Below are 14276 nucleotides of genomic sequence, written 5' to 3'. Positions count from 1 at the left end.
CCCCCATTGCCACAACCCTCATAGGTGGAGGTCAGGTACAAGCATTACTAGCACATTGAAGGGAAACAAATCAATTTTTAAAACTGTCCTCAGTAATTCACCCACAGTTTATTAAGAAAACATATCCACACCAGAAAAAAATGTTTGTTATTTTATGAATGTTTCTAGGACTCTGATACCATAAGAGCATCTTTCTTCCATTAACTATAATGCACAGATTCTTAATTTTCTTTTTAACAAATATAAAGAATACTTTAAGTTTTAATATTTTAGACCCATTGATCTAGGTACAACTGGTATTAAATCCAAAAGTGTTGATTAAAACAGTGGAACTCATTCATTCAAATGATTGAGTCTCTAAGTGCCAGCTATTGTTCTAAGTGCTGAGGATAAAGCATTGTACAAGATAACCATGGGGGTAAACACAGGCAAGGGAGACCAAAAATTAAGTACCAAGATAGTATCGGATAATAAGGAGTCCAAGGATAAAAATAAAAATCAGATGATGAAACAGACAACAGTAGATACAGTGTCTTGGTGGCTCAGGCAGTAAAGCAACCGACTCTTGATTTTGACTCAGGTCATGATCTCAGGGCTGTGAGATCGAGTCCCATGTCAGGCTCCATGCTGGGCGTGGAGACTTCTTAGGATTCTTTCTCTCCCCTCTGCCCCTCTCCCCTCAAAAAAAAAAAAAAAGACAATAAGGTGCTGCTTCTTTAGACCACATTGACTGTTAAGAAAAGTTCTTCTGAGGAATGACCATTCAGACAAAGAACAAGTTCAGTGGTCCTAAAGAGAGGGCAATCTCAGGGAGTCTGCTGGCAGAAAGAAGGCCAATGTCCGTACACCATAAGTTGCAAGGAAGGGAGTAGGAACAGATGGGGTTGGAGATAAGTTATGGTATGTTTAGATTTTCTTCTACCTGTGAAGAGACTTGAATTTGAGAACCATGCTTCAACAAGAATGCTTCAACTAAGAAATCTGAAGTGAAATCAGTTTTCAGTGGCTCATCCTTATAAACCAACCTCAAAACTCTAAAACACACCACCTACGTTGGTTTTACTCTAGCTATCCCAAGATCAGCAGCTCTTTGCAACCTAGGTCTTCCACTAATTACTATCATGAACTGCCTCTGTGCAATCCTGAGCTGTTCATCTGAGTATGAAAGTAATATATGTGAGGGATACTATCCCTGCTACCTAAGGAGAAGAGAGTGGCATCAGCAAGTGAATGGACATAAAGGGGCAATGTACAGGGGACAGCTGTCCAGAGAAACAGGAAAGAAAGATCCAGGCTGGGAAGCCATGGTAGGCCACTACGGAAAGGCAGCTGAAAAGCATGGAAAGTGAAGGAAAAGCACACAATAGTTCCTTATGGGACTTAGGGAGACGTGTGCTTCCTATAGGATACACTCCAGAAGTCGAGATGAGCATAATTGTTTTTCTAGTAGAAGTGGGAGAGTTGAATTTTTGATCAACTCAGTACATGACAGTCTGTAGGCTTGATGGTAATTGCTTAGAAAACCACGTGATCACAATACTAATTCAAAGGCAGTACATTTGCTGTTACCACATTGTAATCCAAATAGGATTCTACTCGGATTAAGCTCATAGCATATTATAAGAAATCTGGGCAGGCTACATTGGAAGCTTCAATCCTTATGCCTCTGCCATGCAAGAGTGGTAGTATGTTGGGGCGCCTGGGTGGCTCAGTCGTTAAGCGTCTGCCTTTGGCTCAGGGCATGATCCCGGTGTTCTGGGATCGAGCCCCACGTCAGTCTCCTCCACTGGAAGCCTGCTTCTTCCTCTCCCACTCCCCCTGCTTGTGTTCCCTCTCTCACTGGCTGTCTCTATCTCTGTCAAATAAATAAATAAAATCTTAAAAAAAAAAAAAAAAAAGAGTGGGAGTATGTTTTGTGTTATCAGAAAGCAATAATGGACAGGTGATTTGGAGAGCCCAGCTTCACTGCATACTCCCTGATCCACAAGACATTGTGATAGGAGATGGTAAATGTTGCACAGGATTGGAAAGACAAGAATTCACTGCTCACTTTGACAATGGGTTACCCCGGCAACCAACATCAGACATATGAATCAAAGAATCAGACTATATTTTCTTTAACTGAAAGGAACTCTGAATTCCTGAAAGCTGAAAAAATATTAGAGTGGAACAACAGTTAACACTCAGACTTTCATTGGCAAAATGGAACCTGCCCTGTAGGACTGATCAGACTTATTAGGCAGGAACCCCATGAAGAAATATTAATACTACTACTATTGATAGTAATGATATTCACCAGCATTTACTAAGGATTAGTGTTCAGGTACTTATTAAAGTGCCTAATTCTCTTATAAGGCAAACATTATGGCCTCGTTTTAAGACGGGAAAACTGAGAGTCAAATATTCCACCTCAGATGAAGCCATTAACAAACCAAAGCCCAGACTTTGGGGAGATCTCAGGGCCTATCTTCCATCTAGGACACTGCTTTTTCAAATTCATCCAACAAGCTATACTTAACAACTATGAAATGCCAGGTACTTTGCAATCCCCAGTTCAGTACAATACATATTACTTCACATCATTCCTATCCCTCAGACTCTGAAATTATGTTTGTGAATTTAATGAGATTCTGCCAATCTCCAGGTGCAGTCTTTATTGTCATACTGAGAATACAATCTACTCAGCAGCTCCAGACCTCACATCCTAACAATGCCCAAGCAAAGGAAGGCCTTTTCTTCCTGTGATTCTTCCTTTAAGAACAAATCAACTCCTCACATGCTCCAGCTGGTTTCCTCACAAGTCTCACTGTCTTGAATAAGATCACATGTCCAACCCAAATGAATCCATCTTGTACAAGAAATCCCATGTGATGATTGGTTGAGCTTAATATCTGAGCCAATTAGAAAGAGATTATCCTAAAATTACTCAGATTCACCTCTCAAGTTGTGCAGGGGTTAGCTTCCCTCAAGACATGACTGCTGGAACCAAACAGCATTTTATTATGGAGAAAAAAGGAAAACAGATTCAGGCCAAGGAGCTAAGTCCATTAAACCCTGATTCTACTAGAAATGGATTTGTAGCTCATAAAAACATCAGTTCAATAGTTACTGAACATTAGTTCATTGATTTCAAGTTGGGAAAACTGTAGACATATACTAGTTTTCTCATCAAAAATGGCTGGGCTCCAGCCCAGGGCATCTGTGCTGTAAAATGTTTTAGACAAAAAAAAAATGGTTACTTGGAGCTACAAACGGAGGATGCAGCGAGCGAGAGAGAGAGAGAGAGAGAGGCCCCCAGAGGCAAAACTAAAGATGAATCACTCATCAAGTTCCAAGGAAACAGATGAAAGTTCAAAGAGGCACAATCAGATCCAAAATTAGACTGGCAGAGAGCAACACAGCTGGGAATAAAAGCAGAACACCTAGGACTCAGCCCTTAACAGGGTTGGGATTTCTTCCTACAGCTTGTTCCTTTCTGGTCCTGGCTCTTGATCTATACAGAATTCAAGGTAATGCAGACAGTTTAGCTGTAAGCAAGTCCCATTCCTCTCTGCCCTGTCCACTTCGAGACCCCATAGATACTAGAGTACAGAACACGTTTCCTTGGTCCTGCCATGTGTCTAACTGACCCAGCTCTGAGAATTTAGCTCCAAAATAGTGGGGCTATTCTGGATAGTGGGATTATCCCTACCTAAGACCTAAAATTCACCAGTGGGTAGCCTTTTAGCTAAGACAATGATGGTTATTAAAATGCAAATATCGTAATGTCCTCATCAACACCAAGCCCTTACTAAGTAGTCGCCTCATGTAACAACATGCTATGCCGGGGATGAGAGATCAGGTGGCAGTCATGGGTGCTGCTCAGATCTTTCTTCAAGAGAGAACTACAGGTGAGGAGCGGAGGAGCAGACAATGTAACTACTGCACTGTCTAAAGCACTGTGGTGTGCACATGGAGGGCATGCTCCCTCTGGGCTACTTCCAGCCAGTGGATGAGCACAGTAGGGGTACTACAGCCAGGTCATTCCTGTCCAAAGCTGGACTCCTGTAGCATGTGACCTTTGGTCTGGGGCTCCCCCTCAGCCCGGCTAAGACTTTCTCAGAGTTGCCCTGTAGTTGGCATCTTCCTGCTCAGTCTCCCTTCCTCTCCCCCTTCACAGTGGTCAGACCTGCCTCACTATCCAAGCCTCTCTCCAACTCCTCCTGCAACTTTGCCCTTTATCCTTCACAGGCGTTTCGAATTCTTAGCGTCTGCTTCCTAAAGCATCCTAACTGATACAGATCAGAAACGTTAAGATTATGCATTGCAAGGCCCTTAACATCTACAGGGGGAAAAAATCTTAACAGTTTGAAGAACACTGATGTTCTCCAGCTCAACCTCCTCGTTAGCTCAGCATCTTCTCTACAGCATTGACAGATTTATGTTTGAGCATTTCTGAAGACTGGAAGTTCCACAATCAATAGAACAGTTCATTCTATGTCTGGGCACCTTAGCTTCTCCCTACAGAAACTGCCTCCCTGTTACTTCTCTGCACTGCTTCTAGTTTTGCTTCCTAGGACCACTCAGAATTAGCTTATATCCATCCCTCTTCAGATAGTGACCCTTCAAACGCTGGAAGGCACATACTTGCTTAACCATCAGATCTAATACCCACTGTTATGTAGTTGCTGTGGTTTGCCAAGTTGATCATTATGCTTGCTGCTCTTCAGACACACTCTAATTTCTCTTCGTCTCTTCGAAAATATATCACTCAGAATTGCAAATAATCATCGTCCACTCTGCAAATCCACTGTCACTGTAAGCACAAGGACAGATAGCAAATCTCTAGTCTTTATCACATAGTTAACACATGATAGAAATTCAATATACATTTATTGAATGAAGTGAAGGTTTGTACCAGTATCCCTAATTCTCATGAGACTAATATTCCATCTAGACTAGACACCAGACCTATCAGGAGTTGAAAAAGATACTAAGCAGGTCTTTTTGGTCAAGTCAGGGTGAACCCTCCCCATTCCTGAAGGTAGATGGTCTTCAGACAGACTGTCCATCTCCTAAGTGACTATAAGGTATAGTTATTTCTGAGTCCTTCACATGCATATTTTATAGCCATAACCTATGAGAGCTACATAGAACCCTGATTTGATTCTATCAGTGACAATATTCTCTAGCTATTTTGGAAATAGAAATTCAGAACATTTCCCAACCTGTGACCCACAGAACACTAATTACATAAGATATCAAAATGTGTTGCCTTTAAAAATAAAATCATTTGTCAAATATGTTTGGGAAAGAATTAACAAAGTTAAGCTATTGTGAGTTTTTCCTGTGGCTTTTTATCAAGACCCATGCAGCGCTGAGAGTTACTCCCGGGGCACTTGCTCTGTATGGGTGTATACAACAGCAATTAGGATTCAGACCAGAAGAGTAAAAATGTGTTGCTGAACTTAGTTGAGGCAGAAAACTGGGAAAAACTAAACTTTATATAATCCTAGAAGAAGAGAAAACCATGATTAGTGAATCATCAGCTTCAAAATATAAGCACCCAGCATGAATAAATCTCATCATGGACATATGGGAGGCATCAGACACAGGGGGTCAAAAACACAGAATGATGGGCATAAAGAGGAAGAGGACCCAGACTAGAACTGAGATCTGGGCTCCCAGCTAAAAACTGATCCAAACCAGATTCACCCAATTGATTTCAACTGCCAAGGGCAATCATTCTATCAAAATGTGAAACAGCTACATCTGTTCTGGGAGCGCTTCAAGTTTAACCATCTTTCCTTTCCCCCAGTGTATGTTTTATGTGAAAGGCTCAGGGCTTTTTTTTCCTTCTTTCTTTACTTTTTAAACAAATTCCACCCCTGGCAAATTAACTCATGACAGTTTTCCAGTCTCATTTTCTTAGGATGGTGTATGCAGTAGGAGAATAAATTTATCTCCCTTCCTCTTACCCCCTTCTCGTAGTTCTGACCCACATACCTGCTCCCTTGCAATAAACGTGTGCACCAACAAGTTCTATATATGAGTGCTATATAGTCGATCAGATTGTTCCTTCCACTGCTCAGAATCTTCCAGTGACTTCTCTTCTCATGCTAAAAAGAAGGTGGGGGGAGGGGACCCAAGCTCCTAACTATACCATCAAAATTGACCACAGGACCTGGCCTTCACCTTGCTTCCTCCACTGCAAGGACACTGGACTCCTTGCCTCTCCGCCACCAAGCATGCTCCTACCTTCAGCCTTTGCGCTAACTGGTGCCCCTACTGGCATGCTCTGCCCATGTAGCTTTATAAATTCCCTCTTTTCCTTCATTCAGGCTCTGCGCAAAGGTCACCTTAGCAGAGAGGCTTTCCCTGACTATAAAGGGACATCCCACCCCAGTCACATCCTTACCCTTGGATATAATGTATGTTTGTGTGTTAGTCACTCTCTGCCCAGGGATCATAACTATTTGGATCACAGAGTCCACACATAGTAGCTGCTTAATACAATTTGAATTATTGAATGAAAGGGCTCTCTTTCCCTGTACATCATACTTGATTCACTTCTGCTAGCCTTGTAAGTTACATGCAGAGCAACTTAACTCCACGGATGGGGATGGGCGGACGGACGGACACACACACACACACACACACACACACACACACACACACTTGAGGACACGCCAATAGAAATTAGTCTGCCCTGGTATTACTCAAAAATCCAAGACGGCGCCTGTCCTGTTTTGTCTCCATGATCAGGAACTCTTTCTGCCCAAACATTAGAGCCCCACCTTGCCAGCAGGACCCTTCTAAGGACTCCCCTCACTTTGTCCACCCCTGAGTAATAAACAGCTGAATTACTTGCATTCACTGGACCTTGTGTGTATGGATGTGGAATACCTGAACCTGAAATGTGAGGGAAAGGCAGACCCAGCAACCAGCCAGCTTAAACCCTGACACCTGCCACACTCACTGTGCCCCTCCAGGTGAAGGAAGCCACAAGATTCCTCCATCACCCAGAGTCAGAACACCACTCAGGAGCCCTTCCTCATCTGGACTCTCACTTTCAACCCTCTCCCTTACTACTTTATTTCTATTTTCTTCTTGCCTCTCCCTCAGAGAGGATGTCAGCTTCATTTACTCCTCTCAGGGAAGGAGTCCATTTCACTCAATTCCACTGCCACTAAGCACATGTGATAGACACCAATTAGGGTTTCAGTTTGCCTAGCACCCCAGGGTGCTCTTTGCCCCAACGGAACTCTATTATGAGGGGAGAAGTAGGAATCTCTGCTTCTATGAACAGTAACTATTTTCAGCCTTTAGTGTAGGTTTTGTCATTCTCAGTTAATCTTATGTAGTATTGAACTACAGAACCCCTCCAGGTATTTCAGTGATCAGAAATTCCAACCTATAGTAGCCAAGCAGGTATAATAAGTTTGAAAAGCAGCTGGGTATTAACACAAGAGATTATGGAGACTGGGGCCAATGGAGAGTATGAACCTTGCATAAGCGCTCTCTAATTCAAGTGTATTTAATATCGTTCTATGCTGGCCAACCAGAACAGATCTTTAGGCTAGATTCGGCTTATAGGACACTAGATTATAACCCCTGAGATATGGCTAATGAATGATACCCAAATCAGGTGGGATAAACTACCTATTTTGACTAAGATAGCGTTTCTCAACTTCGGTAACACAGTCATCTTCAGACTTGAAGAAAAAACAAAAACAAAAAACAATCCTAGGATCCCATACCCAGAAATTTTGATGTAATTGCCAGGTGTAGCCTGGGTACCGTGTACTTTGAAAGATCCTGACTGATGCTAATGTATACCAAAGCAAGCACCAAAGGTCCTTTTAAGGAAACTTACTATGCTGCTGGTAGCACAGATGAAGTCCACAATTACAAGTTTCACTCCTAAAGCAGTGAACATTTTTTAAATAAAGAATATCATCAACTTGGAAGCAAAGCCAGTTGACTGTAAGAGAAACCAACAGCAACTATTTAAGGGACAAGAGATTTCACAGAAATACAGAACAGCATTGAATTCATAACAGCCAATTTCTAACCAAGTGTTCCAAAAGTGCCTTAGAACAACATGCTTCAAGCACATAATGTACCGCTCTCATTGCATATCCAAAAGAACTGCTATTATTTCAGGAACAACTCATCTCTAAGGGTCTGTGCAACGTTTCTGGAATATCTTAACATTAAAAGGAACCATGTTTTCTTTAGAAGACTCGTGGGCATACATACCACAAGGTTCATTTCAATCCAAGCCATGGATTTACCCACAGATGTTGTAAGCATCAACCCCCTCATTGCCTTGTGGTAAAAATGATGAAACAGAAATTCTTCAATAGCTGAAGGATAAGGAAATTATGCTGCTCTAATGGAGTTGAGGGATTGGAGATAAAATGAAGTCGGTGAACCCATAAAAATTTTGTTTACCTATGAACCCCACATTCTTTGCGCAAAAAAAAAAAACAAAAAAAACAAAAAAAAAAACCATGATTTGTAACGATGTCTTCCACAAATACTCAGGACTTCATTCTTAGAAATTGCTACATTCCGATTCCTGAATCCCTTAATTCTGAGTATCCTAGTGCCTTTTCAATCAAGCCAACCTCATCTAGAAGCATAGAGCTTGGGAACCATGAAGATCCCCTTGAATGATGCCCCTAGAAAGAATGGGCCATTTCTTATAGGAATCACTACCTTGCCCGTATCCTTTCAGTGCAGTGATCATTAAAGGTTGTTCTGTTTAGAATAATGCAAACCAGAATGACCCAAAGTGTGCTCTGTGAAATGTTCTCACAATAAGGAATGTATGGAAAAATAAATTTAGGAAAGGTGTGCAACATATTGCCCTTTCATAGATTCACAATGTTCATTAGAATTAAGGTTAAAAAAAAAAAACAGGTTTCCATAGCAAAGAATCCCATAATTCTTTTGATTAGGTATCATATTATTCCATGGGATTAGTGTTTTGAGGTGGGCAGTATGTTTTTGAAAACATTTATGTTTAGTGCAGAATACTGGACTCAACAGCAGGAAGCAAAAGATCTGGTCCCATTGGCCAAAGCAACCTTTTTCATGACACATCTCCAAAGGCAAGAGAAACAAAAGATAAAATGAACTTGTGGGACTTCATCAAGATAAAAAGCTTCTGCACAGCCAAGGAAACAGTCAAAAAAACTAAGAGGCAGCCCACGGAATGGGAGAAGATATTTGCAAACGACACTACAGATAAAAGACTGGTATCCAAGATCTACAAAGAACTTCTCAAACTCAATACACGAGAAACAAATAAACAAATCAAAAAATGGGCAGAAGATATGAACAGACACTTTTCCAATGATGACATACAAATGGCTAACAGACACATGAAAAAATGTTCAAAATCATTAGCCATCAGGGAAATTCAAATCAAAACCACACTAAGATACCACCTTACGCCAGTTAGAATGGCAAAAATTGACAAGGCAAGAAACAACAATTGCTGGAGAGGATGTGGAGAAAGGGGATCCCTCCTACATTGTTGGTGGGAATGCAAGTTGGTACAGCCACTCTGGAAAACAGTGTGGAGGTCCCTTAAAAAGTTAAAAATTGAGCTACCCTAAGATCCAGCCATTGCACTACTGGGTATTTACCCCAAAGATACAAACGTAGTGAAGAGAAGGGCCCTATGCACCCCAGTGTTCATAGCAGCACTGTCCACAATAGCTAAATCGTGGAAGGAGCCGAGATGCCCTTCAACAGATGACTGGATTAAGAAGTTGTGGTCCATATGTACAATGGAATATTACTCAGCTATCAAAACGAATGATTTCTCAATATTTGCAACAACATGGACGGGACTGGAGGAGATAACGCTAAATGAAATAAGTCAAGCAGAGAAAGACAATTATCATATGGTTTCACTCATCTATGGAACATAAGAACTAGGAAGATCGGTAGGGGAAGAAGGGGATAAAGAAAGGGGGGTAATCAGAAGGGGGAAATGAAGCATGAGAGACTATGGACTCTGAGAGACAAACTGAGGACTTCAGAGGGGAGGGAGATGGGGGAATGGTATAGGCTGGTGATGGGTAGTAAGGAGGGCATGTATTGCATGGTGCACTGGGTGTTATATGCAACTAATGAATCATCGAACTTTACATCAAAAACCAGGGCCGTACTGTATGGTGACTAACATAATAAAAAAAACATTAAAAAAGAAAAGATCTGGTCCCGTATCTGACAGGTACAGTTATATGACCTTGAGCAAACCACTTAGGTTCTTCCTTTTCATTGTGCAAAACTGTAAAAGAAGATTGACTCAAAATTCTAGCCTTGTCCTTGGAAATTTCTGGATTCTAATAATTTACCGTTCACCCTTACTTCATATCTATAATCCCTCATCCCTAATTTCAAAATATAAAGAGGCTCTGAAAACCTCTTTAGGTTTTTGTAACTTAGGACCTAAACTTGGCTTAAACTAACATTTATACATTTTTCCCACTAAACATAAGTATTCATCCATTTGGGGCTACAGAACTGTCAATATGTTTGATTACAGTATGCCCAGACCCTGCTGTAGCTACTAGGTAAAACGAATCTTTGTCTCCCATCATCTTTCAAAATCTGAAAAATTCTCAATTCCAAAATGTCTGTCCCTCAAGGTTTCAGGTAAGAGACTATGGACCTATATGAATGCTTCTTATCACGTACCAGTCACCTTTCTAAATGCTTTAGAAATATTAACTCATTCCTCATAATAACCCTATGAGGCGGAAACTAGCATTAATCTTACTTTCAGATGGGAAAATAGAAAACTAAGATTAAATAACTCACTCAGAGTAACACAGGTAATACGCAACAGAAACGGGATTCAGATCTAAGCATGGTTTCTATCATCTAGCTTTCTGACCGTAATGCTAGCCGATAAGAATTTCTGAGTCTCATTTAAACCTTTGATTTCCTCCTCTGTAAAATGGTATTAACAGCTAACTTTCAGGGAAGACTTAAGGCCTACTCTCAATGGCTTCTGCAAAGGACAATCCATCAAGTAATCAGTAACTTTCATATGATATTTTATTAGCCATATCCAAGACTGAAAGGGGCAACACAGCTCACTGACAGACGGTCCTACACGGGGCTGGATAGTCATTTTGATCTAAAGCATTCTCACTCTCCTGTGGGATTTAGACACCTACATAAAACTGGTGCTATACCCGGAGGCACATTACGGATTACCTAAAAGCACACGGCAATGTGCCATTTAAAATTTAAATGAAACACTATATAATCTCCAATCAAAGCAGTTTAATATCAGGAACTGTGAAGACTGGGAGCTGACATATAATGAAGGCATTGAGGGCCCTTTTACCAGCAGCTGCCCTAGCAAGCACCCCATGATAAACTCCTAAAAATCATACCTACAAACAGCCTGCCCAAACTGGGGTAACAGCTGGACAAGCCACCAGGGAAGTGGAAAGGCAATAAACTAAATAACCTTGAGGTATTTTTATATCTCCCTAGGGTTCTCTAGGTTTTAGGGTTCAAGTATATTTTCCCTTCCAGGTGCATTTGGTTTCCATCTTTGGGTCTAAGCTTTGAATCCACTCCATTCGTACCTTCTTCCTTATTTCCACACTACCTTTACCTACAGTCTGGTTAGCATTACCCTCCTGACCTTAGGCTGATTGTCTTCAATTAAGCCCAAGGATTTCCTCTTCCTGGACCAAAGTCAGGTTACAGAACAAGAATAATAAAAGACTGAATAGGACTGTACTGTCACAGCCAGGGCCCCAGTGCCTAACTTTTGAAAACAACCTGACTTCAGATACCCTATCCCACTGGGAAACCCAATTACAGCAGCATGGCTGTCTACCAGTATGGGAGAATCGGTATCTGTGCCAAGAAGTTTCTCTAGGAATCTGGTTTCTTGTTTAAAAAAAAAGAAAAAAGAAAAAACTGGACAGAGGGAAACAAAAGGAAAAAAATGGCAAAGTATGATAGGTTATTTTAAAAATCTGTGATTAATCATAATACATAATCATTTAATGTGTTTGGAAGAAATTCAGAGCAAGTGAATGCACTAGGTCTTAACGAATATATACTCTAAAAAAATAACACACAGCAAATAAGTTGAGAAGATTTCTTAATAGGTTCAGTAATATTCACCTTAAATATAAAACGTAAGTTTACATAGCATAAGGAAATTGTGATTAGAATCACTTATTGTCATTAAAAGTAGAATCTGTGTTTTAAATATTTTTTAAAAATCAGCTTGATTAAACATCTAGGCCTTCCTAAAAGCAATGCCTTAGCAGGGAGTATTTTAAATGATGCACATTTGGACTTTGTGGAAAACATTCAACTATCCCATCAGTAAGAATCCTCACGATACTCCAGGGAAATAGGCCAACCCTACCCCAACTGTGACCATTAGACCAGTAAATTAAATATGGCCAGCTTTGCCCAGGAGCATTTTATGAACAAATCTTTTCTCCCTTCTCTTACCCAACAAATTAGGCCACTCACCTCCACACCCTTACCCTTTTCTGCTTCTTTCAATGTCACTCCAAGCCTAACGCCACATATATGAAACAGAAATATAATCAATTTTTCTTTGTTGCCATAGTATATATTCAGCCTCAACTAGGACTGATTCTGCCCATCTTGCGCAGTACCTATAACAAGTCACACCCTTCCAAGCAATATGGCTCCAGACCATAGTATCTAGCCACTAATGGTACCAACACTCTTGTCTATGGACTTGCTACTGATTGTGTCTGTCTGGTTTGTCCCTGCTCACTCAATTTTCCTGATGCACTAGCATCTGTCTTAGTTCAGACTGCCATAAAAATACCAAAAGCTGGGTAGCTTAAGACACAAATTTCTCACACTTCTGGAGACTGGAAAATCTAAGATCAAGATACTGGTAGATTCAGTTCTTGGTGAGAGCTCTCTTCCTGACTTGTAGTTGGCCACCTCCTTGCTGTATCTTCACATGGTGGGGAAGAGGGCATACAAGCAAACACATGCCAGTTAGCACTCTCCTGTCTCTCCTTATAAGGATGCTAATCCCATCATGAGTGTTCCACTGTCATGACCTAATTATCTTCCAATGCTACTTCCAAATACCATCACAGTGGGGACTAGGGCTGCAACATATGAACTTTGGGGGTACATACAGCCCATAACAGCCTCCTTTGTTTTGGCCCTACTTCATGAAATCTCTTCCTCAATTACTAAAAAGGCAGCCTGATTTTGAATTTTTTTATATTGACCTTGGCATCCCCCTTCATGAATCAAGTCTCTATCTTTGTAGGATGAGACACATCCTGTCCCCACACCAGCCCCAACCTCTCCATTACTCTCAGGCAGGCATTTCTTCACCAGGACCCTATTCAAAAGGAAAGAAATTGGGCATCATTGAATCTTAAAGCTGAATGAGACTCTCCTTGCAATGGGCTGGACTTTTCTGTTCCCCATAAAGATGTCTGGTGTCACAGAGTTCATAGATACCTAACCGCTAGTCTCCAGGCAGGAGAACATTTTTATCAGTTTATTTGCCCTCAATTCTAAGACAGGAATTCTGTCTTACCACTTGTCTTCTCTACTTTCCCTTGACTTCTAATCCACTCATTTAGAGGCTTTAATTCCAACACTGATAAATTTTACCCTAGAGTTTAAAACTGTGCACTTGTGAAGTTTTATGTGAAAATAGTTACAATCTATAACCTTAAAACTGATCATAGAGCCAACCTGTCTCAATGCACAAGTTATTTTAAAATATTTTGAGATTCAGCTTAAAAGACACCTGAATACCTTCTTCTCTGTTTACATCAAACAGTCCAGAGAGTCCATTCATTTGTATGGATGGATGATAAAATAAGCTATTGGTAAAGGTAAACCCTCAGGTACCTCTGTATAATTTCTTCTGTTACTAGGGTACATGCAGACGTGTGCAGGGTACACTATAATGGATGGCTTTGCCTTGTCCAGATAACTGCACAACTTTCACTCCACAATCTAGATGGTAAAATGAGCTGCTACAGTCAGGGTAGATACCTAACTCCTGAAGATCAAGCATAACTACCTGCCTCCCTACCCCCACTCCCTTAATCAACGTATTGGTCAATGAGCGGGCACCAATCCCAAATTAGATGATAGCTTTTTCTTAGGATTTTTAAACTGGTGTTAAACTAACACTGTGGTGGTGACTCCAAGACCAAAAACAAGACAAAAGCTTTTAAAAACTCATGAAGTAGAGGAAGTTAGTGAGAAAAAAAAATACTGAC

The 14276-nt window shown here is 40.9% G+C and overlaps 1 protein-coding gene across 6 annotated transcripts in view; it reads right to left on the bottom strand.

Moving 5' to 3' along the window:
- Positions 1-14276, bottom strand: part of LOC148109424 (uncharacterized) — a 325915-nt gene that overhangs the window by 76633 nt on the left and 235006 nt on the right. The window contains exon 6 of one of the 6 annotated variants that reach the window (XM_087864656.1): positions 4506-4795. The exons of the other annotated variants lie outside the window; for them this stretch is intronic. Within the exon in view, the coding sequence (XP_087720782.1) occupies positions 4747-4795 (49 nt within the window). The 3' untranslated portion in view covers positions 4506-4746. Of the gene's footprint in view, positions 1-4505; positions 4796-14276 lie in introns of those variants that run through there. 6 annotated transcript variants of the gene reach the window in all.

The sequence above is a fragment of the Ursus americanus genome, chromosome 9, assembly GCF_024610735.1.
Source record: "Ursus americanus isolate L20-20 chromosome 9, mUrsAme1.1.p, whole genome shotgun sequence".
NCBI classification, from domain to species: domain Eukaryota; kingdom Metazoa; phylum Chordata; class Mammalia; order Carnivora; family Ursidae; genus Ursus; species Ursus americanus.
This window is presented reverse-complemented; position numbering and strand designations above follow the sequence as displayed.